Below are 27,771 nucleotides of genomic sequence, written 5' to 3'. Positions count from 1 at the left end.
AGAAGGGCCTGCTTGTCCTCATTCACTGTAAGATGAATCTAGATAATTAGCTAAGCTCTCCCTTTTTAATATTATTAAATTTAATCATATAAATTATATACATTTAATTTAATTTTAAGTAATGTCTGAAATGTAACTGCCTTTGGTCAAATGATTGGCAATCCTGTACAGGATTGCTGTGCTCGTTTATGTTGACACTGGAACGGCAGTGTCCCTCAAATAACTGGGAAAACTACTGCTACTGTGAGGACAGTTTACACTAGTTTGTGGAGCAAGGTAAGATGCTATTTTGCTGAATAAATGCATTTAGCTGGATGGCTGTATTAGGAATACAATCACGTTTTTATCTCTTACTGACACAGTGTTACTGGTAGAAGCTGGGATTGTAGGTATGGCTTCAGAGCAGTTGAGAGGCCACAATTTTTTCTCCATCCAGAATAATCTAGCATGACTAATAAACCTAAAAATCTCTTTAATTCTAAAGAATATAGGTGTTCAGTAGGATGGAAGGATCTGGGTCCACTTCTGTAGATGTTCACTCAACCCTTTTCTGTATATGTATTACTGCGTGTCAGTATATATAGAAGCTGAATGTGTTCCTCTGTAAAGAACCAAGCCTTGAAAATGTCTCTGCCTTGTTTTATTCCCATATGGCTTAGGTTTGTAGAGGTCCGCACTTCAAGGCCCTGATTCAGCACGGTACTTAGGAAAATTCCTAACTTCCCACACGCAGGCCAGCTGATTTCAAGGTGAACGTACTTGACAACAGTGCTGAGGTGTCACCAAGGGTATGAGTTTAATAATACACACACACAAGCGTATGTCAGCTACAAGATAATCAGTAACACATAGTGATTTACTACAAAAAAACTCCACTGAAAGCCTGGTTCTCATATGTGAATCCTCTGGTATTTCCCACACAGATTTACTAGGAAAGAGTTTCTCCTAGAACGAGTCTGCACACACGCGTGCGCGCGCGCACACACACACACACACGAGAATTGTTTTCTAACAACTACCAAAATAAAAATACTAAAATATTACTAAAATAAAAAGAGAGACATGAGCCTGAATTTTAGGACAGAGACACTAAAAGGAATCCAAAGGAGCTAAATTCCTTTTAAATTCAATGAGACATAACTGACTAATTCATTTAGGCTTTTGCATTATAATCCCACCTGGGACTTACTCTTCTTCCATTCCTACTGGTATCTCTCCATGTTTATAGACGCTGATAGTAACCTGCCCTGTTTCAGAACCATACTTATTCTTGACATAGATACTGTATTTTCCTGTGTCTTCATTGCAGACTTTCTCTATGGTAATTGTGACAACTGTCCCCTTCACATCCATTTTGTAACGATCTTTAAAGATGATGATCTTCTCATTTTTGAACCAAGTGATTTCTGGGTAAGGATCTCCAGATACACAGCAAGTTAAACACAGGGTCTGTTGTAAAACAGATAGCAGAAATAGATTATGAAGATATAAACGAGCAAGGAAATTCAGCTGATGAGAAATTAAGAAAAATAAAAATAAATTCTCTCAGATTTTCAATAGGCGAGATTCCAGGACTGTCCGTTCCTTTTCCTGATATCCTCCAATATAATCAGGATTAACCTGACTGAATTCACTAGGCCTGACTCATATTTGTGCTACTGTCTTTTTATAGCTTTCTTACAGTGTAAAGTGACACTTACATAGGCACATGGTGAATTTGCAATTACTTTACAGGATTTTTATTCTGCCTGTGTACTAGTAAAGGGGAACATTACTCAGAAATATAAACAGGAAGTTGATACGATGGGAAAATCAGGTCCAGCACTTAAAGGCCTTAGTCTAATCCTATGAAATGGGAAGGCAACAGAAAGGATCCGGCTGTGAAACAGACCTAGGAAGCAGTAATATCCAAACTTATATCTGCAAGAAAGAGGTTCTGTGCCACAAAGAGCACCTATATGTGCAGAAGCACGTGCATATTTGCAAGCACCATCAGCAGTATAGGGGTTTGATGTAAGTATTGTGGAGGGTACCACTTCACGCCTTTGGCAACTGCAGTAGCTCAGAAAAGCTCCTGGGAACATACAGGAGGGGAAGAGAAGTAGTTTTCTCCCCATCAGTTAGTCTTCTATGTCTGTGCAAGGGCCAATTATACGAACAGTTACTCAATATTACCTTGTCCTCCATGATGGTGGCAACATCTGGCAGACCTTGAACAACCCTGGCACGACCTGGGAATGAACAAATACGACCTTTTAGTTTTACTTATCAGTGTACCACTTGGCTTTGTTTCACAGAAGGAAGGAAATTAATTTACTTACACTTTTCTGCTACTGCTGCCTCCCTGAAAGTGAGAGAGATAAAATTATAGTGGTTTTATTTATTAGGCATTGTATTCTCAATACAGGATATGACACTCAAAATAGATTTAGCTGTGAAAACATTTAGGCAGGAACTTACTTTAGCCTTCTGTGCTCAGCCAGGGCATCTTCAAAGGCTGCAAGGAATGAAAAGGTTGTAGGGAAAGTTGCCATTTATTTCATTTGACTTAGTAGATTTAACATAATGTATCAGTCTTGGAATTACAGGTATTTGTGCACATAGATATGTATCATTATCATCTAGACAGTATCTGTAGCTGCCTTAAGGAGAGGTGAATCTATTTATATACTACTGAAATTAAGTGGGGTCTAGTATTCTCTTTCCAAAGAGAAGTCCAGAGGAGGAAAAAAAAAACCCAATTTTGAACAGTTTGGAAAAGTCTTTGTAAACCTGAAGCCACATTCTCTTTTCCAAGATGCCACCCGTTAGGTCTGTTGGCCTATGGAGGAATCAGAGCCATCCCAGGAGCAGCTGCCCTCTCACTCATCCTTTTCCCAGGAGTGCCTTACACTACGGCAGCAAGGCTCCCTAAAAGCTTCAATCCCTTCTGCTGCGCATTTCTCCTCTCCTCGTGTTTCCTCTGACTTCTATGGGCACTTCGCTGTCCTTCTTAACCCAGTTTCATAGCGTGCTGTCATGGAACTGTGGCTCCAGCTCAGATAAAGGAGAGAGGAATCACTGCCCGTGATTTGAAGGAGTCTTGGAAAGCAGCTCAGGTAGATCTCATTCTTATGACGCTATTGTTTGACTCAGCTTACCGTGTCCAGACAAGTCAGTTGACAGTTTGCGGGAGTTGTTCCCATCAAATAACTCCAGGGTGTATTTTCCCTTATCTGCCTCTGTTGGGTTCAGTATGTGAAGCCAGATCTGATTCATTGTGCTCCCAGCTTTCAGTCTGTCGCGGCTTTCCAGTTGTTTCTCCCTAAGTAAACAAATGATATCATTTCAATAGCTGTATAAATTAGAGCGCTAACTTTTTTTAGCCCTATTCTGGTTAGAATAAGAGAGTGGGAGTCAGGACCTCGCTGTTAATTTCATGGAGAGTTATGTACTCAGTCACTTTTGAAAATCCCATGGGGCATCTAGCTGTGCTTTTAGGCAGTTTGCCAAAGCTCTACAAACTCTACAAAAGACCTCTTAGTTCTTATTTAGGAGATTAAATAGGATTTAGATGTTGAATATTTGTAAGTGTTTAGCCCTTAAATGTTATTAAAAATTGGCCTCCTTATATACGTGTGTAGGTGGTATCTAATAAAACACCATTTCTCTATTTTATGAAGACATCATGAGGCTAAATTAGCTGGTGTTTGGAAAGAATTTTGTAACGTTTGGGAATAGTTGTTATTCAGAGTTGGGGAATATAGTGGTTTAGGGAAGTACAAAGTAGTAGAAATAAAGAATTTGAAAAAAACAACTTTTTTTCCTGTCTGTAACCAAGGTGGCTGTAATTGAGCAGTACCCTTAAATGCATCATTATTATTCTAGTAAAGATGATCACTTTAAATATTTCTGCAGTGGTAAGATAAAAATAACATGACTGCTTATTTTGGAATTTCCAGGCATATTTCAAGATGCAGAGTGAATTGTGTTTTTCAGCCCTTACTCAGACAAATCTACCATTGCCTTAAAAAGCTATGGGCTCAGGCCCAACATGTTTAATTTTGATGATAAACAGTTACAAGCAACAGGACGCCAGAAGCCTTGCAAATATCTTTTGAGGACTTACTTGTGATACCAAGTTGTCTTCATGTAGTCTGTATAGTACTTCACATCTGTGTAGATTTTGATGCCTTCTTCAGTAGGCTGAATTTTCAGAGGTGTAGCAGAAAGAGCTAATAGTATAATTGAAAGACCAAAATTGAGGAGGACATTCAAGAGTGCACAGTTTTACATGTTACGCAAACAAAATCCCAAGCGACCTGTTAACACTTCTCTCTGGAGAATGTGGCTAGCTGAAGGTAGCTGATGGTATTCTACCTCTTGCAGACCCTGGATCTTTTAGGAGCTGGTAGAAAAATGTCAGCATCTCTTCTAGAGACCTGGGTCTGGAATACACATCTTGTAGATAGAAATAGTACAACTCGGCCAAATTCACATAGCAAGCGATGTGACAAGGAGCAGGCTGCCGGCACGTAAAGGTCACAGAATTAATTTGTAAGTGTAGAGGGTTTTATGTCCCTGGGTTTATTTACTGACCATCCTCCTTGACAGTTTGAAGGTGCTTCTAACACTAAAGGAATAGTAAATGGGTGGTACCGTACTTGATGCGAACCCGGGGACAGCTCCTGAGCAGTTTGCTCTGATCGTGGCACCCCACCTTTCTCCCCTTCCATTAATAGTGTGCCAGCTGATGAGAAAATGACATACCACTGATCCTGCACAGCTCCTTGAGAAGGTCTTCAAAGGCTGCAAAGACATAAAGATTTAAGTGTCTCTAAGTACAATATTTAGCACATCTGATCTGAAATTAATGAATTAATTACATTACGTTTAGAATGTATTATATCTAGTAGTTATTCGTTGTCTTTTTCTGTTGCAAAGCTTACTTGGAATGGAGTTTTTGCCACTGACTCATTTATTTCTAGATGCTGGGCATTTCTTACTAAATTTAGATGCTTCTATCTTCTTTAGCACTCAACGTGTGCAACAGACTGCCTCACAGAAAGCAGATTTATGTATTGGGTTTAAATGATAGATTCCAGATGTCAGAGCAGGATTTAATCTTGGGAAGCAGAATCTTCTGATTGATGCTAAGTTGAAGTGACTGAAACATTGCAGAGCTTTTAACTGTGGTGCTTGACAGAATTTATAATGCGGTCATAGCTTGATAAATGACTATATATGTAAATGACATTAGAATGTCAGAACTGCATATTTCTTTTTCAATTTCCAGAGCATATTCAGAACACTGAAAAGTGAAGCAGGAATCTGCAGTAACATGTAATTGTTTTTCCACTTGATGTTGTCTTTAATAACTATTCTGTTGTTGTAATTCAGCCTAGAATATTTTTCACTGGTGGGGGATGCGGAGTGGAAATGGAAGTTTGTTCTCCTGATGCTTCGGAGGACTGGCTGAACTTCCAGGAGTGAAAAGTTGTCTGTGGATTATCAAATGAAGTACAGTATGGACAGATGAAAAAAAAAAAAAAAAAGCTCTGAGATCAGATACAAAGGCGACTTTTATTCTGTTCATTGGGCTCTGTATAACTCTTGCAGAATAAGAGACTGTTTTACATAGTGTATTTTATGACTCCAATCTCAAATGAAATATTTGTGATTTTTAAAATGATCAGTATGTATATATATGCTATAATGGATCAGGAAACTCTTTAAATTTGACCAGTAACTTTTTATAGAGGTTTTAATGCTTATAAAAGCACGTAGGTACTACGCTAACTAACGATGTGGTAGAAAGCTATGAAATTTGTTTTTAAATCCAAAATGAATTCCAGGCAGGGGTGTGAATGTGTATTATTGCCTGATACAAGGCTCTCTTACCTCCTTTTGTGAGATCAAGTTGGGTATAGTCCTCTCCTCGGTCATCTGAAACAAGTGCTTTGTATTGGCCCTCATCTGCTTTGGTTAGCTAGCAAACACATGTGTGCATATGTAATATTTATTAAAAAAAAGAACCCAAAATGAAACACCCCCCCACCCCAGCAGAAATTTCACTTATCATTGAAATAGGGCAGGGTTTGGAAAAGGGGGAAAGACTGAGATTTTCTTCTTCCCTCCCAATGAATTTGGCTGGACGGATCAGAAAAGAGGGCAAAACCCGCAATTTGCCCCAGAATCTCCTTTGAAAGGTTAGAACGGGCCCTGGTTCATTATGAACTGGTGTGTTGTCAGTTTTGGGGAGCCCGTGTCTCAGCTTTTGCCCTCAGTCACCCTGTACCGCTGCGTGCCTGTAGTGGTGTAAGGAACAGAGAGGTCTGGGACTCAGTGATGATGAATGCCCACTGCTCCATAAATTTTCCTCGTGTTGCTTTGCCAATGCTCTCGACTTCCAGCCTGCAGTGTTCCTGCTGGTCCTCAGACTTGTGTGAGCAGAGATTCCTGTTCACATATATTTATCTACTTCTATAGATAGGTGATTTAGCTGTTTGAAATTAAGATGAAAAATCAAACCCAAACAAGATTCATATTAGCCGCACAGGGATTGCACTAAAACTAACTGCACCATCAAGCTGCCTTTCTTCAGCTCTATCTTCTCTGAGGCAGAGTTAAGATTACAAGGGGCACTATATCAGCTTGTCTGGCCTTCTCTATAGGTCAAGCCATAAAATTTCATTCAGTTACTTCTGTAGCGAGCTCAGTAACTTTTTTTTTTTTGGTTACTAAAGTTCATCTCCAGAATAGGCAACCAGTCCTGATCAGAAAACCTGAAAAGCCCACACTTTTCTTTTTAGCCACTCAGGACGTGTTAAACTTTTAACAGCCGCTCACTGTTAAAAACATCTTATTTCTAATTCAGATCTATCTGACCATAATGTTGAATCGTTTCTTCTTTTGTGCTTTTCTCAGCGTTTGTTCAGTTTCTTTCATTTAGTGGGCACTACCCAAAACACACACTGAATGTTAATAAGATCAATCCGTATTTTTTGCATTTCCGTGTGATCACCAAAGCCTCTGAGTTGCTTTATGTTTTTTACCTTTTTAATACGAAGAGTTCCTATCCCAGTCTGTGGATCAAACACACCACCTGCTCGTGCTTTCTTGTTGAAGAACCATTGGAAGCTGGTGTCCTTTCTTAGGTTTGTTGCCTGTTTGAAGTGAACATTTAGAAGTCAGGGTCCCAAATGCATTTTATTTCCGAATGCCTTGATGTCCTTCTAATACGAAACATCACTTGCATTAGAGGATTGCTGCAGAATCTTAGAAACTCCCTTCCTTATTAAAACTTCTGTCCAAGATATACTATCTTTTAACTTTCATTGGTCTGCAAACAAGCATTTGGGTGAGCACTGTTCATACCCTTCCCTTAAAATTCACATCTAAAATTTAATGCTAAAGGAATTCACACTGTGCAGTTGCATCACATAGGTGTATGTACCTTACAGGTAAGGAGTACTTCACAGTTCTCAGTAACCTTCCATTTCAAGTTCTCTATAAAATGTGGACCTATAAAAGAAAATAAAATGTCTTTTGCAACGCATTTCCACAGCTCTCGTGTTACCTACAGAAATGCCTCCATCTAGTGGTGAATCCCAGCAGTGCGGGCTGTGGGGAATGCTTCACGATGCTGAGTTTTGCGTGCAGTAAGCACCGCAGTTTAGAGCATATAATTATTGCTGGTTTTGTAATGTCCTTAGGTAACGTATCTTTGGTGAGGAGTCCTATGTCAAAATGTAGTTAATGATGCTGCCTAACCAGTCCTTTATGGCTCTACTTTGCATCGAGTCAGTGTAGGAGTTGGTAGATATTTCCCAGGTGAATTGCAATAGAATAGAAAAGCTATATACTTCTGATTTGGGAGGGTAAACTGGGGGACAAATTACTTTAGGTCCACTTTCATCTTATACTAAGCATCTCTGAAGACAGGAGGCTGGACCTATAGTCTAGTGTGGTATCACCATTGTTATTAAGTGAATATTTTTATCCCCGCTAGAAGGGGATCACCTTTCCAACTGTATTTTTTGTTTGAAACTGTTTTGTAAACTTCCTTATTCATGAATGTAAGATGGGGGATAGAATGAAAGTGGAATGCGTGGTTCTTTTTAAACTTATCTAGAGAATCCTGTTTTCTACAAGGAAAGTGAGTGGATCTTAATCGCGTGGTATATATTCAGATTGGACAGTTTTCAGAATTCAGAAATGTTCAGTGTTACAGCACTGATACAGAAGATACTGAGGATTGTGGCTAACATGGCTAAAACTTTAAATAAATTATTTTGATATTTAAAAGCAGGGCAGAGTATCTTAAAATAAGGAATCTTAGTGTATTAATCAGCTTAAATAATATGCTTAAAAAAGATGATAAAGAAAGGTATTTAGAGCACTCAGTGAAATAGCTTTGCTCAGGTTTTGCCATCCTGTTGGCATAGTTCTGGCAAGTCATTAACCTTCAGCTTATCTTTTAAGCTTATCTTACCCTGCTTTTTCTTCCATTGTCTTCGTTTTGCATCAGCCTCCTCTGCAACTTTAGCAAAACCTATGAGAACAGCAATGGTCAAAGTCAACAACCCGCCCACTATTTCTCAGTGTAACACTTTAGAAATTTCTGATCATGAAAGGTGTTATCATTAGAGCTGTGATATTGGTTTATAAGCCATCTCTAGTGCATGAGTTAACCTCTGGCCCCCACTGAGAACCCTGAACAGATTAGTACCATCATTCTTTCATTGTACTGGTTGCTCAGAACCTAACATTTATTTTCATTAAAACAAAAGAGTCTTTGAAGACCTGAGCATTATGCATTCAGGAAATTAAATAGGAGTTTCGACTATACAAAAAGGTAGGCTAGAAACCCTGAAATTAAAATGTTTCAAAAGTAAGAAACACAGAAGAAGGCAGAGAGCATAGAATTTACCTCTGTTTTAGACAACCACATGTAACTTTAGTTATCCCTACTTCCTTCATTCTCAGTAAAGAAAAATGGGCACTTTAGAGCACAATTCATTAAACTTATTTTATATCCTGAACTTAGCATGTGCTCAATTACTCTGTAAAACTGCCTGTTTCTCTCCACCGGTTGTAAAGGAAGTCAAGTAGACTTGACATTTTATAGACACTTTCCATTCAAAAAGTTCAGAAGCTAAAAAATGTCACTTGAAAGCAAACTGTTTGCAAGAACTGAAAATAGAGATAGACACTCTATGAGGAAGCATTTGAATGAGAATCTTGTTACCTTCTATTTTTAATTAATTAAAAAAGGCTCTCTGTACTAGTATATACAAGGACCCTGTATGTTTCATGTTCAGCTTGCTTTGTTGCTTGGACTTGTCCTCAAGTACAGTTGACACTGGTTTCTTTATTGCATTCTGTTTAATGCTATTAACCAGCTGTTAAATACACTGAAATTTCAACCTGATCCTGTCCTGAGATAAATGAGTACATGTAAAAACACGTCATACAGTTTACTGCCAAGACAGTTTGCCATAGCAAGATAATATGTGAAACATTTGAAAAAAATAACTAAGCATTCCACTGGATATTTTGCTTTAGCAGACCATTTTTACCATCAAGGACCCTATTTATAAGACCAAAAGCTTCACTTTATGTTAAAGAGAAATTCAGATAATTTCTTACATGATTCCTTGACTTTAAATGTGTGCTAAAATAAATATTTGTTCTCCCCATTCCCAGTGTGCTATTATAACTGTCAGAAATACTTTGGGGCCTTAAGTGCCTAGAAAACTTTCCACTGAGCATGGCAGTCTATATTTGATGCTGAATTTCCACTTACATTCATCCACGAGAGCTAGGGTGAATTGATTTTTAGCTTTTCCATCTTGCAGCTTGGCTGTGTACGTCCCTTTATCGTCATCACAGAAATTCTGGATTATCAGTTCTACGAGACCTTTTCCTTTGACAAAGTTTATTTTATGTGTCTGTGTAAAACAAAGGAAATATGATAAACTGAATAGGTTTTCCAGAGCAGAACTGTGCCAGGGTCAGGTCCTGGCACAGCATCTTCTACAACGCTCAGACATTACAGTCCGTTTGTGCATGCATCCTTATATACTTCCCTCATCTTACAGGAGTGATAAAGCCAATGCACTCTGATATTCTACATTCTGGGATTCATCTGTTATTTGTTTATGTATGTAGGTATGGTAGAATTGCTTACAGCAGAACTTTTCTCTGGGAGAAAGTTTCTGTTAAAACCACATAACACAATACATTCTTTCTTGTTGGATACTGCAGACTTTTCAGCTTACCAGAATCTGTATGATTTTTAGTATAATAGAAATGTTGCACTTAATTACACATCTGTGGCATGTAATTGCATATTTGGGCAATGATGAGTAATATTGCCACCCTCTTGACATCATGCAAGCACTACTGAACATTTTATACATACACCCTGAAACCTGCCAGACGCTTAAACATAAGTATCATCATTATAACCTACTGCCTTGTTTGCTCTAGGCAACTATTATCATTACAAAGAGCTTGACAAATACTTCGTAATCATGCATAACCATGTCAGTTCTCCAGTGTAGAAAAGACAGTTCTTAGCATAGACAAAGCCTTCAGTAAATTTGCTACACATTGCTTTAAAAAACCCCAACATCGCAGTAACAGCTCTGAAATTCTTTGGCCTAGTCCTACCCCTTTGTTATATCTGTTCTTTTTGTTAGCTTGGCATTGCTACACTGCATTTAACTGACAGGCGAATGATTTATGTTGTTCCTCATTCTCAACTGTTCTCCCCTCTGGTCCTGTCATTCCAAATACTTTTTAAATGTTATAATACTAACTTGATATGGGAAGACAAGGAAGAGGCTAGAACATTTTTTTTAAACGTATCAGAAAGTTGGAGTGCACTGTAACACATGATGCAGTGTTATTTCCAGTGCCTCAGACTGAGAAATAAATCGCTTTCATCTGCTCTTAGAATTCACGAGATTTATCCGTATTCAGTTCAAAGAGAGAGGGTGGAAAGCTCGCAGCTTTGCTTGGTAAAGCAGAAGAAGAATATCCTGCCGTGTTGTGAGAGATGGTATTTCCTTAGCATCACTGAAATGACTCAAGTCTGTTCATCCATGACAAAGCTCTCTGTCCTGCACAGGTGCATTTGTAGTATCAGATGCATTATGTGTGGCTGAGGTTTGTTGTCAGAAAATTCCCCTATAAAAGGGAAGTCTCTGCTGCAGCAAGATTGTCAGAGGCAGTCTCTCAGGAGGGGGGGATAACAGGAAAGCTGGATAAGGAGGAGACATTCTCCAAGTGTTACCACTGAAGGTTTTGCTGGCCATAGCACAGAGGAATATTACACTGTGTTGAACTAACAGCACCAATACTGTAGCCTTGCTTGATACAAGGACTGGACAGCTTGAGAGTCGGACAGTTGGCTTTCTGTTTATGCACAGTGGAAAACCAAGCCCTAGAGTATTCCAAAAACACACACCAACATATCTGATGGGAGTTTAGATAACAGGCAATGTACCTGGGGGAAAGGTAAGTCAGAATTAAAACCAAAACAAAACATACTGGAGTACTTGTAAGTTCCTTGTCATTGAAGATTAAATGCAGCTCTGCATTTGGTGACAGCTTTTCAACCTCCAACCACAGCCGCACTTCTCCTTTCTCCAGAACATCAATGTTCCATCCAGATATCAGCTTGATCACTGGAAGACAAAGAGAACCATGGAGGGGAATTCACAGGAAAACCACAGAATTTGGCTCAGCCAGGGTTATGCCAGGGTTCCCCTTTCAGAATCTAGAGATATGGTAGCGGCTTCTTGCTGGCTCAACTTACATGGGTTCCTGATTTCATGGCTACGTTTCAATAACTTGTCCAAATCTGAAATGCAAAGAATAACAAGTCATTTAGATTAGTACGACTGAGCAAAAACTAATTAATTGTATTAATTAATTTAATTTGTTAATGAGTTTTGTTTATGTCAAGAAGAAGATCACAAGTACAAAATATTCAATAGTGGGGAGGATTAGAAAAGGTTGTGAAGATAATTCTTAGTTATATCTGAATAAAATGTTGGTTGTATCAATTCAGGAAACATGCTAAAGAAGTTTTAAATCACTGTGGTAGAGTAGCTGCGTGTGAAGTCTGAACTGTAATGGAAAAATGACGTTCCCGGAGCATGGAATCTTTTCTTAGGGGACTGTAAAAGAAACTGCCTTTGAGCCCTCAAGGAATGGAAAACATCTTTCTAAGGATGCCACTGTCATTATCACTTACTATTCCTCTGTGAGAAACTTTCCTCTAAATATCTAGTATTAGAAAATTATAGCACATTAGATTTTTGTTCTTGTCAATTATTAGTTTTTACCTTCTTTTGTTAAAGTGCAGCTGGCAGAGATATCGTCATCTACATCCGTGACCTCCACTGAATATATACCCAGATCCTTTTCTGATGGGTCTTTCAGTATAAGCTTAGATCTTAGAAAAAAAAAAATTATATTTTCCTCAAAAATTATGCCTTCTGTAACAGAATGCAATACATTTGATACACCTAGAACATCAAGTATAGCACTCATTGTCATTTATATGTGACACTGAGGAGCAAGGCAAAAACATTAGCAATATGATGGCTGATGTTTCCCTTTTGTGACCTGAAGATTGCACTGAATGCCCCATTTCATGGACACCAGAGCTGAGAATCGGGTACAGGGATTTGCAGAAGTTCAATTGTGTATATGTATTTTAGGTGAATATTGGAAGGAGAGGGAAACATTTGGCTTTGCATTTTTCTCAGTGTTCAATGTTTTCTTTATTTGACTGTGCACAATTAATTTTCTCAGTGTGCATTGCATACTCACTTATTGCCTTTCTCTTCAGTCTGAACTCTGTCAGCATCTGGTGGTCCTTCATAGTCCTTTGACCAGATAAATTCAGAGGAGTCATTCTTTTCAGGAGCTTCAAAAGCCATATAAATGAAACCCTCTTCATCGACTCCGAGTTCAATTTCATTTGTGCCTGTATGAGAAAAAAACCCATAAAACATTCCTTACCAAAACAGATCAGGGCTTAGCTTCTGGACATCTAACTCAAAAAAAAAAAAAGACAGATTGTACAGCTAGAGTAAATTCATTTGGGCAGTTTGTTTTGCTAATCTTTATTTTGACTGCGGTTCTTTCTTGTGATGAAACATGTAGCTGATGTTTGATAAAGCAATTTTTTACCGTAATCATCACAGTATTTACAGACTCGCACAATCTCATCGCTTTTAGTTTCATACCGGGCTTGGTTTTAGCCACCACAGGATCCGAGGGGAGTGAAGGGGGTCCAATTCCAGCCTTGTTCAGTGCTCTTACTCGGAAAATATAGCATTTCCCTGTCTCCAGATCAGAAACCTGCAGGAAACAATGACAGGAATTAATGCCAGACTAAATGAGAAGCCACACTTGGATACCAAGTGCGTATACAGACCTTCATATGGGTGGTGGCTATGGGCTGCTTATTTATTTGTTTCCATTCCTCTGACCCTTCTTCACACATGTCTACATAATAGCCTGTAACTGGACCGGCTCCTATGTACAACGGTGCTTCCCAGTGTAGCTTCAGGGATGAGTCTCTTACTTCAGTGCACTTCACATCATAAGGCGGGCCTGTTCAAAGAAGGGTAGGCTGTCAAACAGTAACATTAAGAAGTGCAACTGCGTGCACTTTGTTCGAGTTTGAGATCAGAAAGCAGAGTTTTAAGATAACAAGTGAATAGTGGGTCCATAGGTGATGCTTTCTGTGCTAATTAACTGTAGAGGTAGGTTCTAGAAAAAAGCATATATCAGCTGGTTTAGTGTTACTTGCGTTGGTGTAAAATACAAAGACGTTAAGATACTAGATCTAGATTCACCATTCTCCGGAAACTTTATTAAAAATACCTGGGTGCTGTATCTGTGTAATGCAGAAATACTAGCCTACGTCTGAATCGGAACTTCCCTAGAAGTGTTTGTGTACTTTTCTGTACTGGGAGCCACCCTTATATGGACCTATAGTTACCAGAAGTCCCTTGGATTCACAGAAGAGTGAGGAGGTAACTAGTATACCTAGTAATATTTTTCTGGCTGTTGTTTTTACATGAGATACCTGGTTCTGGCATTGTCCATTCCTCACATCTGAACAAGTCACTGGGTTCAGATACTTTCCCAACACCAGCCATGTTCATTGCACAGGCACGGAATTCGTACAGGTGACCTTCCTCAAGGTTGCTGACCTTTGGGTGCAGAAGTGCAAACAGATTATTAGTACAGCCCTGCATGATTGTAGTCTTGTGAGGGTAGGAAGAGAGTTCTAGACTGGAACACAGCTCAACCCTTGTTATAGCTACGGTTCCCACTATGCTTAAAGAAGGACACTATTATATCTGAAATGAGTACCGTGTAAACTCGTTGAGGAATTGGCTGAATATTGACTTCATGCCAGTCTAGTTCAGATGTGTCGTGCTGATCTAGGAAATAACCCAGAATTTTTGTTCCTCCCTTGCGCTTCGGGGGTTTCCAGCCGATGGTCATGTCAGCCTTTCCACAGTTCAGAAGAACAAACCCATGTGGTGCTGATGGACAAGCTGCGCAGCAAAGGGAGAGAGAAAACAGCATTGTTCAATGCATGTTTGGGATCTAGGGATCGGGAAAAGAAGTGTAGGTATGAGATGAACTGGGCTGGGGAAATCTCTGTGTGCTCCTACCAGATGTGATTCTATTTGTCTTAAGGCCCCCTAATATCGCTTTTGCAGCATAAAAGTATTTGAAAACAACCACGTGCTTATTTGGAGGTCACAGCAAAAGTCACGGATGTGTCTCAGGATGTTTCTTGTGTGTTGCTTTATGGTTTGCGTGACAGGAAAGACAGAAGCAGTGGGTTGATAAAATGGAGAAGATAGAGGGTTAGATACTGGCTAATGTGGTTGGTAGGATTTTGTAATTGCCCTAGAGAAATTCACAATGCTGATTTCAAGATACCAGCATAATTGAGCACTTAAAATGCTCACTTGTACCAGTGCCAACTTAATTCTGAAAATGTAACACACTGCTAAGTCAAAATGCTAATGAACTCTGTCCACCCTTGACAAGTATAATTGATGACAGAAGCTGCAAGGCACAAGAAAATCAGTTCCCTGTTGCTTTGCTTTGCTTATCTGCTCCACATTATTACCACTACATGTAATAATAGCTATGCATGATACATACATTTTTGAGGGATTTAATTTTTGTGTGTATGTGCGTGTATATGTTACTACTTACCAATAGCTGGCCTTACAACGATAGGATCTGTTTCTGGTGAGCTTTCACTTAGTCCTGCCTCACTGACAGATTTCACACAAAAGACATACTCTTTTCCAGGCTGCAGTCCAGGAACAGTAAATCTAGGAGAGCAAATTAAAATGTTTGTGTTTGACTGTTCAAAGTACAGGTAAACAGTCTTTTCAACAGACAATAATACATTTTAATAAGGCATTGTTACTTACAAAATCATTATTTGCCATTACAAAGTAAAGTGCACTGTGTCACATAAAATGGCTACCAATAAATCAGACAGTAAGTATAGATCAGATAAAGAGGTGTCACACTGCTGGCTGGCATTGTTGGTAGAATAAATAGGGCTTTTTAATGGACTTCTTCTGCTTGACATGTGACCCCCACAGCTAGAGAGGTATTCTAAATCCTATGTGTGAGTGACACCAACTTACTCTACTGCAAACCAAGCAAAAAAATGGAATGTGGTTCTGCTGGTGCCACAAGGTCTATCTACCTTCTGCAGATCCAGAGTCTGTGAAGATGTACGCAGACTTTGCTGTCAGTCTGGCTTTGGATGTAAAAGTGAGATTTTGAGCAATACTTAATTCTAAAAGAGGATGTGGTGTTTGTGTGCATGCGTGCCTATGTATATGCAGAGAAGAAAGTTCTTTTTTTATCTGAAATATGACTCCAGCCATAAACAGAAGAATCCAAGTTGGCACCCTGTCTTCTCTCAGTGGAGTATAATAGCTGAACTCACTCATTACATGTCACGGGCTTATTATTGACAGTTTGCCATTCTTCTGTCCCAGTCTCCCGACAATATATGTAGTAGCCAAGAGGCTCCAGACCATCCTTTAACTTATCCCATTGCAAAACAACAGATGTCTTGGTGTCTCTGAAAGCTAAAACCTGAGATGGTGGAGGCAGAGTAGCTAAAAAAAGAAAAAAACAGACAAAAATAGATTTTTTTCAAACTTATGAATTAAAGGAAATTGTGAGTTTGCCTGTTTGATTTATTCACCTTTTCTGGAGCATCATTTTCAAATTAGAGCAAAATACCATGGGGATTGTCTCAGCCTACAGCCTATATTTTTATGTTTGGGTTTGCCGTATCTCATATTCCCCTCCCTTACAGCCCATTGATTTCTGCAGAGGAACGCCTACTTAATCTTCTCTGAAGAGAAACAAGTCTCATGCAGTAACTCTCATGTGACTCGACTATGAAATGGGACGTGCTTCACTCTTGAAAAGAACAGACAGTATGAATGAACACTAGGGCAGCTTTAATATAGGAGAATATAAAAAAATAAAGAGTGAGTGCTCATCTCTCTGCATAAGGGAAGCATGGGCATGAGCCTTTGCATCTCTTACTGTTGTCAGCTCAGTCCAGGAAGAAAACAAAACACATTGGCGCTGCGAAGACTGCTGTTCTGCCTGAAGCTCTCAGAAATAGGCTCCTTCAGCAGTGGTATCATTCCTTCCAACACTGGTCTGTGTAACCACCCTCTTACACAGTGCTGGAAGCATACTTGGATTAAACACGGGCTTCAACTGTTTCTTATTTCATTAAATGTAATTCCCCCATCTTTGCTTGGTTAGATTTACACTGCGCTGACCAACTGCAAAGTAATTAAACAAGGATTTAAGGCTTTAAGAGATTTCCTGGTATCAAAGTAACTGCTGTGTAATCATATACCATGAATTTCAAAGGAAAGGGGGGCCAGAGGAACCCGCACATTACTTTCATAATACATCTCCTTTTCCCATATCATTAGTGTAGAGCATATTAATAAAATAATTACCCAGCTTTGCTCCAGCAGTTACAGGCTCACTGGGCAGGGATGGGTCACTGATTCCATACTTGTTAACAGATCGCACGCGGAAACAGTATGATTTTCCTTTAACAAGATCAAAGAGTGCAAATCTTGGGGAATTAACTGGCATATCCATATTAACCATTTGCCAGGAGTTGCTGCCTACAATTGACTGTAATGAAAAAGGTGATGATTTACAACTCATGTGATAACTCAAGCTTAAAACCCTCTTGAGCAATAACAAATCTGATCTTTACAGGAAAGTAGTTTTTAAAAACAAACAAAGAAACAAAAACCCAAACCAAAAATTTAAATGATGTATTTCTTGTTGATATACCTAAACTTTTCTTCCTTGGCAACAGAGGGCCCCTTTGCAGCAGAAATGGTACAGCAGGTGGGAAGTGAGTATGTATGAAAGGGGGCTGGTAAAAGACGCTAATTAACCAGCAAAATGATTAGTGGGGAACAGGAAAGTGAACCATTGTGCAGTTCTTCACAGCTTTTCCACACTTCAGAGCCCATAGGGCAGGAACAGTCTTCCTGTTAAAACTCTCCTACTGTTCTGTGGTGTAAAACTTTACGTGTTTATTCTTTGTTAATCATTACTACTTGAGTTGGTGTCAAGAGTCAGGATCATAGCTCAAGTAAACTGTGGAGCTGGAGAGAAGCTGAGCAAGCCATTTTTGAGGCTGTAGTTCTCCAGTTATTGACACAGTGAATAGCCTTGCCTGTGCTATAGACCATCTGAGAAATAAATGATTCTGTTCTGCAATTTCCCTTCTATGTGATAGTATTTTCTTACCTTTTCCACATAATATTTCAGTGGCTCTCTGCCTCTTGGATCTGGTTCGTCCCAGGCCAAAGCCACATAATCTTCTCTGACCTCACTTGCATGAACATTGGTGGGTGGCAGGGGAATTTTAATATGTCCTATGGGAAGTCAGAACAGGCTATGCTTTAGTTAAAACGTGGCAGGAAAAAAAAGTTCTTTTACAATGGATTATATTTGCCCATCATAAAGTAAGATTCTTCAATATAAAGGAGGAGACTTAAACCCTTTGAGGACATAGAGGCAAACCAGGATTATTATAAAAGACTGTGCTGTTGAGGATAGTTTCCGATCCTTGTGCAGCTTACAGTGATGTTTCACCATGTGTTTTCCTACGTGTGTTTTCTCCAGAGTCATGTTATTACAGATCTCATTGTTGTAGAACAATGACTCCTCTCTGAGGAATGGCTCCATATAAATTTGAACTTACCTTCCAGGTCATCCTTGCAAATTTCTATCGTCCTGCCATCGTCGTATGGAATAACTGCAATGTCAAACAGGGCAATGTTATCCACTAAGAGAAGTTGCTTGGAGCTTGTCAAGAAAGACAGAGCCCAGGACTGTTGTCATTTTGTTATCTGCATGATTATATACATCTCATTACACATAGAGTAAAATGTCGTAACTGGTATTTTGATCTTTTTCTGTTCAGTATAGTACTAAGGTGGGTTCAGCAAAGGCACAGCATGGCAGTATGTTGCAATGATATTTGTGAGAATGGGGAGAATCAGGACAAACTACAGTCTCATATTGTACTTAAGGAGAAAATTTTCCTGGTTTTAGTACAAACCTGTCACTCTCTTGTCCTTGCTGGGGTCATATATTGTAACTGGATCACTGGTTTTAGAAGGATGACTGATGCCCTCTTTATTGACAGCCTTTACTCGGAACTGGTATGTCTGTCCTTCAGCAAGGCCCAAGATAGGGCATCTGCAGGTTTTCACAGGCTTGTCATTGCATGGGACCCAATCCTCTGACCCAGCAACACACCTGAAATGAAACACAGCCCATGGAGTTCCTTCGTGGTTTTTCCACAACGTGATCATGAGCTTTTTTTGCTCAAAGATGACTAACATACAGACCTTTCAATGTAGTATCCCAGGATTGGACTTCCTCCATTATCACTGGGTGCTACCCAAGAAAGAACCAAGCAGTCTTTATTTACATCGTGGCATTTCACATTGAGTGGGGATCCAGGTGCACCAGCTGTTTCTGCTGCAGCATCTATAGAAACACCAAGTGATAATGGTTAGGTCTTTTTCTTCTCTGTACCAAAATTTTCATTCAAAAGCTTAATCTTAAGTGTCTAAGGGCCTACATCCCAGTAATACAAGTCATATTTTCTAATACCTAAATCATTACTGAAAATAAGGTTTGGACATTTTGGTAATTGTATCCATGCACAAAATTGGGAGATATTTTCTTGTGTAAGAGGTTGTGCATTCCTTTATGCCAAGGTATTGGGAAAGGAGCTTTTGTTCTAAGTAGGATAGAATCCTGCTTATACCTCTAACAAACACATAAGTTGTCTGCTCTTTATATCCATCCAGTGAGGGGACACGGATTGTGTAGAATCCCTCATCTTCTTTGTAAGCACATGACACCGTCAGAGATGCCTCCTGGTCTTGGTACTTTAGTTCCCGACATTCAGAGTTCTGCAGCAACTCACCTGTGAAGCATGAGAAGGGGTAAAGGAATGCCACCTGAACTGGTTGAGTCAGGAGCGGCATATTTCCAAATGCAAAAAAAAAAACCACAGAGCAAGATGAGGGATCTGTAAGACATGCCTGATATTATTATTACGCCTCCGAGTTACAGTCATGGACTCTGATCCTACTCTGTTGCTATGCCTCTCTGTTTCTTTTGTACACAAATGCAGAGCAAAAAGCATGGTCCTTGTCCTGAAGAGCTTGCAGTCCAAGTGAAAAAGAGTAATAAAATGTGGCTTCAGATAAAGTAATGAGTAAAAGGTACTCTTCACACCAGGTAACTGGATGCTCTGAAGTTTGCCAAGTATTATGCCAGCTCTAACTGACAATACATTACTGCTCAGCATGCAGGATCTTTTGTCTGAGTGGACATTCTCAAAACCAGAAAACCGGAATGGCACATACTGTGCATTTTGTGTATTTTTATTGGATCTGAGATAGAAACTCTAGCCAAATTCTCCTCAAATCACTAAAACTCAATAGGCCCTGCTGTTCTCACAGCTGATTCTGGCAGAAGTGCTGAGATGGCAAGAGCAGTCTTACTGTGTTGTTTCTGCTTTCCAAAACTTAATAGAACAGAAAGATTACCAGTTTGGCTAAGATCGACATCCTTGATTGCCAGCAGAACAACACAGGATATCCAAAAGGTTTTTTCACTAGAGAACCACTGGCTTTTCAAATGCTTGGTGCTTTCATTGTATAGAACTAAGGCTCTTAAACTATTCTTACAAGCAGAAGTAAGTCATTACCTCCAAAACATTTTAGTGGTGTCATCCTTTTACAAATGAGGAAAACATACAAATTCAATAATAATGTCTGTAGCTTGAGAAGAGCTGAGAGCAGCTCAAGAATCCTGAATTCTAATTATCTTCTGTGAACATTAGATCACAGACAGCTATGAATTCAAATGGTATATTCATATAGGTATATGTATATAAACTTAGCTGTTGCATACAAACCATCTCTGAACCAGGTAATGTCTCGCTGGTGTTCAAGTAAATCAGAAGAGAAGTAACAGGAGAGGGTGAAAGGCTCCTTTTCTCTTGAAAATAAGGGTTTCAGTGGAAAAGCAAAATCCGCCTCTCTGGCCATAAGGGATCCTATGGAATAAGAGTAAAAGTCAGCATGACAGACTTCTCAGAGCCTTCCTCCTTGTAATATTTTTATTATCATATTTTTAGAGTGGTACCTGAGCCTTCCGCTTTTCATATACAGTCAGGCTAATAGGAAAAGCTACAGCTCAGAAAAAAAAAATCAAATTGCTTCAGACTATAAAAATAAAAGTAATAATAATAACATCAATCATTTACTCACTTCTGTATATTTCAGAATCAAATCCTGACTCCTTTCCATAATATTCTATAAGACAAGAAGAAAATACATTTAGCAAATCTCATGCCGGTGTTTATCTTCCCCTCAAAAACATACAGTGATGCTCAGCAAACTATGTTTTTCCCTCAAACCAGCTCTTAATGTGAACGTTCAGAGTGTCATCATATGGTAAAACATTAATTCATCTGACAGCTGATGACCTTCACAAACAACTGAGGATGCGTCTACGTAGGAGACGGTTCATATGACTATTCTAGTATAAGCAATACTACTCGTGCACACAGTTATTCATAGCTAAGGAAATGTTTTTCAGTTTGGCTTCTGTCTTTTTAAGCTGCACTAGGAAAGTTTTGCTGAAGAAAACCATGCATACAGAGAGCTACAGCTTTTGCCATACGAGCGTACCAATATGGTGCTGTCTGAATTAGAAGGGTGACAATCTAGGATCACCCATAATTGACACGCTGCAATTATGCCCCTGTTTGGAGACAGAGCATGACAGCTACTCATTGCCACACGCAGCACAGAAAAGGAAAGAAAAAAGTGTTGGTGTCATAAACTTTACTGAAAGTGGAATTTTGCCAAACCCCGGGGTTTAAGCAGCTTTCCCAGAGGATGATGTGGGATTCTTGAAGACCACCACCAACTGGGACTTCAAGCTTTAACTGAAAGAAAGGATATCTGTCCTGAGGCACTGAGCTAAGCCCTGGAGCCGAGGGAAGTGTGTCCCCTACCAAATCACTTGTTTCAACAGCCGTGGATTCTTCGGAGACATCATCCGTGAATGCTGGCCTGCTTCACCTGATCTAGCCTGTGAGAACTGCTGGCATCGCAGCACAAAATGAAATCCTTTGGAGCTGAAGTCTAAGAACTGATGCACTTAACACAGGATGAAATTGAGATACTTTCCTCTCTTATCTTTAGAAACCTCAAGAAATGCACCTAAAATAATGCCCATTTTTTCAATGAATGAAACTTTGCAGTAGCAGAGCTCACTCATAAGCAAAAGATGAGGACTGAGTGTTAATAGCTGAAGGAAAGAAATGGAAAGCCCAAGAGGCAAAGCCCAGCCTCATCCCAGGTCCTGTGAGACCCTCGGTGATGTCTTTAGGGAAAGTGAACTTCTGCTGTAGGAACCACGGACCCCGGCGGCGCTCCCCTGGCACCAAGGGCATTCCAGACAGCGTGGGGCCAGGAGAGGAGATGCCATCGCCCTGCCTGGGGGATGAGGAATGTTTCCAGTGGAGGCAGGATTAAGGCCTTGGTGTAGTCTCTATTTTCAGAATGTTAAAAGCAAATAGCAAAAGGAAGAATCATGTTACTGGGATGGCATTAGACAGGGTCAGGGGAGAAGGAACAGTGTGGGCCTCTCACCCGCAATCACAAGGAACAATGTTTGCAAACTGTTTGAAATGCTGATCAGGCCTGGTGAAGGGCAGTTTAATCAGGTGAAGAGAGCAGTCCCGGCCAAGGTTTTCTCTGATAGACACAGCTCCTATTCTACCATCATTCTACCAGCTCTGATCCTAAAGATGCTGACAGGAATTGGGAGGAGTATGTGATTATTGCTATGGATTTTTTTCAGACAGCTGCTTCTGCTTTATGGCAAACGCCCAGTTCCTGAGTTCTGGACAGACTGTAAGAACCTTTATAGAAGAGAAGCATTGCACACTTGGTAACTTTTTCTGTATTTCTGCTTAAGGGTAAGGGGAATTTAGGAATCTGGGAAGGCTTGCAAATGAAGGTTTTCTGGGCTATTATACACGTCCCTTTAGAATTGGTAAGTGTGTACTGCGTATTTCCAGATACGCGGTATTTTGACATTGTTTAATTAAAGCATCTGAAAGATATCATAAGCAATACACTTCTGTTACAATTCTGGAGTCACATTCTTCTGTATGCATATGTATCCCCAAACAGTATTCAGATGTGATCAAAATATGGCACACAAAGAATAAGGATGATAGTAATATAACCCATGACAGAGCCAAGAACATAGCAAAGCACTAACAATAAATATACTATCTCAACCAAAGAAGACACCTTCTGTCTGAAAAAATAGTTCAAGCTGGCTTTGCAATTCAGTCAAAGAAACCCATCTCTTCATGACCAGTAAGATGTCCAAAGCAAATCTGTTCCCTTCCTATTCATCTGTTTCCATTTGCATTACTCCCTGGACTCTGTCAGTCCCACTGAAGCATTTAGTTGTCTACAGCTCTATGGGTCTATTCTGTTGAGGCTTTTTATGGCAAAATTGTTATTTTTATGTGTATATATGTATATATATCGCTCTCTGAAATGTGAACAGCTAAACTATGATCCTATGAAACTGCACTGCATATTTCTTAAAGCTTGATATAATTTCCCTTTTTAAGTACTGGTAGTTTACTTCCTTCACCATATGCCTGGATTTGGCTTGTGCAGAATGTGTATCTACGGAGTCCATGCCAGTTATTTTAAGAACAGCACAGATCCAAAGAAGAAAATCTTGCATTTGCTCCTGGTAGTTACCAATTTGAGAGAAATACAGTATTCTATGCAATATTGCACTGAGAGATCCTCTTGAAACTCACAGTCCTTGTTAATCAATTTCTTGCTTATCTTTAGAAATGCAGCAGACTCTTTCTAAACCTGTTATTTATTTAACTGTATGGCTGTTTCATATCAGTCCAGAAGAAATAAATACCTAAATTTAGTACAATTTCAGCACAGTGGAAAGACAGCTGTGTCCATATGGAATCTGAAAGATTTTGCCTGAGTCCAGAAGTGACAGAAAGAGAAGCCATTATATCAGCCATATACATATTAGTTAGTGGTAGCTAAGGATTATTTTACCCAGTTGTGCTTTCCCCTCACTAATAACTGGGAGAAATTCTCCTCTCCTGTTAATGGAGTGCTCACTTGGTTCTCTGTTTTTCCAGAGTGCTTGTATGTTCCTGTGATATAATGTGTAGCATTGAAAATACTTTGAAGAATCTAAAGAATTTGCAAATTTAAAACCAAAGGAACATTTGTACTTACTCCTGACAAGCACTGTAGCAAATGAATAAGCTTCGCCATATTGGTTCTTAACTTCAACACTGTATTCAGCAGAATCTTCCATGGAGCATCTGGAAAAAAAAAAAACATTTCCCCTCCGTTTAGGTTTCAGTTATTGTTCGTACTTCACAGGGCAAATTCAAAGGGGTTTCCTGTTAATCCCAGAAGTGAGAAGTAGATACTTGCTTTTCATCAAGAAGCTGCTATTCATTTCAATTACAGGGATTTCTTATACTTAGTGGTCAGTTTTTTTCTCTTGATACACATAAGAAAAACATTGCAAGTAATGAACAAGCAAAAGACCAGGTGGAACACTTGGTTCCACTGAAGATATGCACGTATCTTTATCACATGTATAAGCCACAGGGTTGAACTAATGTCATTCTGATTACATTGATCCATCCTAAATCACATTGGCATGTCTGCTTGTGAAGTGTTCTTAATGTGCGTGGCCTTACCCTGAATGAGAAAATTTTGACCATGCCTAAAAAGAGCAAAACCAAATGAGGCTCTAATTTTTTTTTTTTTAAGATTTTTTAAACCTCATGAACTGCTGTTGAGATTGCTGCCTCATGACAAAGGTTTAGCTCAGACACAACACACTAAAGTCAAGCAGGGTCAGATTCCAGAAGAACTCTCTTTTTGTGTTTAGCATACACAAACTGGGAGTTTCAGGAGAGCAGGGTCTTATTCAGCTGAAAAAGCAACTCAGACAAGAGCGCATACATTACCTGCTGATGTGCAGGGTCAGCATCCCAAACTTGTTTTTTATCTGGTATTTTCCTGCTGGGGCTAGGCGAGGATCAATACGGACTCCATTTTTATACCTAGTTGAACACAAAGGAAGCATGCTGCTTAGGAAAGGACGGAGAAATTGACTGGTAAAATTAACACGTTATTTTAAAATTAACCATGTCAACACAACAGAAGCACAACAGAACAGAAGAGCAGACACAATTCCCTCTTTTCCAGGTCTCCCACATCAATCCAAGCCGGCCTTGCACCTAACCTAGATCCCCTCCCATAGTCCTGCGTGTGCTTCTTCCCTAGAGCTGCTCGCAGGCTGCCTACGGGCAGCTTAGCGGTGGCTTGTTGCTTCCTCCTCAGTTTACGTCCCTGCTTTGCAGGTTGTGTGAGGGAGTTGGAGCAGATGTCTCTTGCTTCTTTGTGTTCACTGGGGATCTGTGGGAGGTTCATGTTCTCTCTGCTCTTTGAATAATTCAAAGACGTTGTTCTGGAAGGACGCAGGACATCAGGAGCTCTGACAGTAGCGGAGTTAGCTGCCTACGAAGTCATTAGTAATCCAAATGTTTGCATACTTCAAGCCTTCCATGGGAGGAATGGTCAATCACTTTAATAAACTGATCAAAGTATGCTTTGCAAATGGGTTTTTGAGGTGATCTTTCATTTATTTCCATCCTTCCGTTATTAGTGCTGCAGTCAGGCCCGGTACATAACACTTCCTCTCTTGTGGTTTGGTAAATACGCAAAGCTGAGTAAATGAAAGAGTCGGTTTGTATTTTACAAATTGTAGAAGCGATAGCAATTTAATGCTAAAACTTGCATGATATCCAAGGTAGCGAAGCCTTGAGGGGTGTGTATGTGTGCGGTGATTTAGTGCTGGCAAGAGATTCTGGTTTCCGAGACTTAAATCCCGAGTTTGCCTGCAGGACAGCACCAAGGGAAGCAGGGAAATGAATATCAGTCCTGTCCCAGAAGGAGCCCCGTAGGACTGCCCACTGCCTCCAGGGCCCACTGAATGCTTAATGCCTTTACTGGTCCTAACAGTGGAACTGGAGAATTGAAAGTGTTTTCTGTGATTTCTGAAGCTCTTCCTTCCTTCTTTCTAGCAGCACACAGATGTTCCTCCTCTGGTTGCTTCCTGAAACGCACAGACTGTTAGCCACACGGGCAGCACGAGTCATTGCTATCAACTGACGTACCACGTAACCTGCGGCGGTGGGGAAGCCAGGACTGTACATGCCAGCTTCACTTCCATCCTCTCCCAGACTGCATGTACTCTGAGGGGGATCCAGAACATAGGTGGTCGCCCCGAACGCAGCTCGATGTATTCCTTCTCCACACGTGCCTTTTCTACAGCCTATGACAAGGATAGACTAAATAAAGGCAACAGAAAGGGGTTATGTTCTAACTACACAAAGTCTTTTACAAAGGGACATATGTGATAATGCTTCAGTGGCAGGAGTATAAGGCCTTATTTCTAATGGGTCTGAGGTTGTCCTAGCACCTGATTAGGTTTAGTATCCTCTCCAGAATGCTAGTTAGTCTTGGCAATTTTAATCCTGTTGGCATTTCTGCTGCCAATAGAGATGTCTGATCTGACCTTCCTCCGAAGGGCCTTCCGGTCAGCTCTCACACGCAGCAGTCTGCAGTTCCGAATAACGTCCTTTTCCAACTTTTCCATGTCATTTCCAAACCGAACTCTCTTTTGCCCCCTCTGTTCTAGCTCTAGGATGGCAGCTTCTCTTCTTGTCTTGTAATCCCTGCAACAGAGGATGATAAAAGCCAACAGAAGTTAAGATAATGCTTTTTATTTTGTTTTCTTTTTTTGTTGTTGTTTTATAGCACGTTTTTGGTTAAATCAGAACAAGTGCTAAGGATAGAAACATCAGCTTGCATGCAGTATGGGTATGAATGTCAGGCAATTGTGGCTCATAGGCACCAGCAGTGCTGCTGTGAAATACAACACTTGAATGGTGCAAGAAGGGGATATGACCACTTTTAATCCCAGGTGGGGAACTGGCAGAAGGATTAAAGGGAGGAGGGATGTTTCCTGCATTTTAGTTGAGGTCTGGTGTTTTTATTTTTAAAGGAAGAACCTCTTGATTGAACCTGCTCTTTTTGCTTCCAACAAAATTAATTGGAAACTGTCACCCCTATACACAAAGGCAACGTTGCATACAATGGTTGTGTTTGAGTTACAATGATTTCTGACTTACTGTGGTATTTCGGAGGTCAAGGCAAGGGCAGCTGCCATTGATAACTCTGAAAGGCTGAAAGTCTCTTCTTCCTCACTTCCAGAGGCAGACGCACATAAAAGAATCCAGACAAGGTTCCATAATTTCATAAACTCAAAATTCAACAAATCTGTGAATGCTCAGTGCCGAGTGTAGAAAGTCCTGTCTGGACCTGATTTACTCGGCCTATCCCTAACTCTGTGGCTTACCTGGTTTTGAACTTTTTCTTTCTAGTTGTGGAGGTCATTTGCAAGCTCTGTTGCCTCTCCTCCTTTTGCTCCTCCTCGCTGTAGTGGGAGAAGGTTCGGGTTCCCATGCTGGAAAGTCAAAAACGAACTTTCTTGCTGGAATAGAATAAAACATAAAGTGGCTTTCAAATAAGACACCTTAACAGAATCTCTTTGATGAAATGAAGTGAATGAAAGTTCATATAATACTGTCTTTTGGCTTTGAAAGGGGTTTGGTTTTGACGCTTCTGTGAAAAATGGAATCAGATTAAGAAATTAATAAGTCTTTAAAGGCAGCTGAAGCTGTAACAGAACAGTAAGTAGGCAGCATTTTGTGGGCAGATCTGTTTTCCTAGGACTGATCTTATGCTCTAAATCTGGTGGTTATTCTTCCAGGGAGTTCCATTAGATCAGACCCCCGATATAGCATGCAGATGAATGAGGAGCATCGTGAGAAGGGAGATCAGAGGGACATGGAAGATTAGGGACAAAATAAGGTATGGAACATCAGATAGTGAGATATGGAGGAAAAGTTCCGTTTGCAGGGGTAGCTATGATGCCTTAGCTGTGGCAAATAGCCTGTGACCTGCCACCCAG

The 27,771-nt window shown here is 40.0% G+C and overlaps 1 protein-coding gene across 1 annotated transcript; it reads right to left on the bottom strand.

Annotated features, from left to right (window-relative positions):
* Positions 1 to 1,185: 1,185 nt before the first annotated feature.
* MYOM3 (myomesin 3) lies at positions 1,186 to 27,263 on the bottom strand. The gene is made up of 36 exons (XM_009481069.2): positions 27,157 to 27,263; positions 26,930 to 27,004; positions 26,314 to 26,473; positions 25,913 to 26,070; positions 24,701 to 24,796; positions 23,952 to 24,040; positions 20,913 to 20,957; positions 20,558 to 20,698; positions 19,397 to 19,558; positions 18,972 to 19,113; positions 18,680 to 18,879; positions 18,320 to 18,373; positions 17,863 to 17,990; positions 17,049 to 17,232; positions 16,004 to 16,178; positions 15,250 to 15,371; positions 14,386 to 14,573; positions 14,096 to 14,222; positions 13,439 to 13,617; positions 13,248 to 13,362; positions 12,829 to 12,985; positions 12,339 to 12,448; positions 11,807 to 11,851; positions 11,539 to 11,675; positions 9,788 to 9,932; positions 8,474 to 8,533; positions 7,436 to 7,503; positions 7,035 to 7,145; positions 5,881 to 5,968; positions 4,750 to 4,788; positions 4,109 to 4,214; positions 3,141 to 3,304; positions 2,461 to 2,497; positions 2,322 to 2,344; positions 2,176 to 2,231; positions 1,186 to 1,449 (listed from the first exon to the last, which is right to left on the bottom strand). Exons 1-36 carry the CDS (start codon positions 27,261 to 27,263, stop codon positions 1,186 to 1,188), a joined length of 4,257 nt encoding a protein of 1,418 aa, XP_009479344.2.
* Positions 27,264 to 27,771: the final 508 nt, after the last annotated feature.

Source organism: Pelecanus crispus, chromosome 16 (genome assembly GCF_030463565.1).
Source record: "Pelecanus crispus isolate bPelCri1 chromosome 16, bPelCri1.pri, whole genome shotgun sequence".
NCBI classification, from domain to species: Eukaryota; Metazoa; Chordata; class Aves; order Pelecaniformes; family Pelecanidae; genus Pelecanus; species Pelecanus crispus.
The sequence above is the reverse complement of the archived record's forward strand: the minus strand, read 5'-3'. Positions and strand labels throughout refer to the sequence as shown.

Coding starts and splice junctions, on each gene's coding strand:
- MYOM3 (XM_009481069.2), bottom strand. CDS start 27,263: ATGGGAACCCGAACCTTCTCCCACTACAGCGAGGAGGAGCAAAAGGAG. Junction 13,363..13,438: donor TAGCCACCACCCATATGAAG/GTCTGTATACGC, acceptor TGTTTCCTGCAG/GTTTCTGATCTGGAGACAGG. Junction 4,789..5,880: donor ACTTGATCTCACAAAAGGAG/GTAAGAGAGCCT, acceptor ATGTCTTTGCAG/CCTTTGAAGACCTTCTCAAG.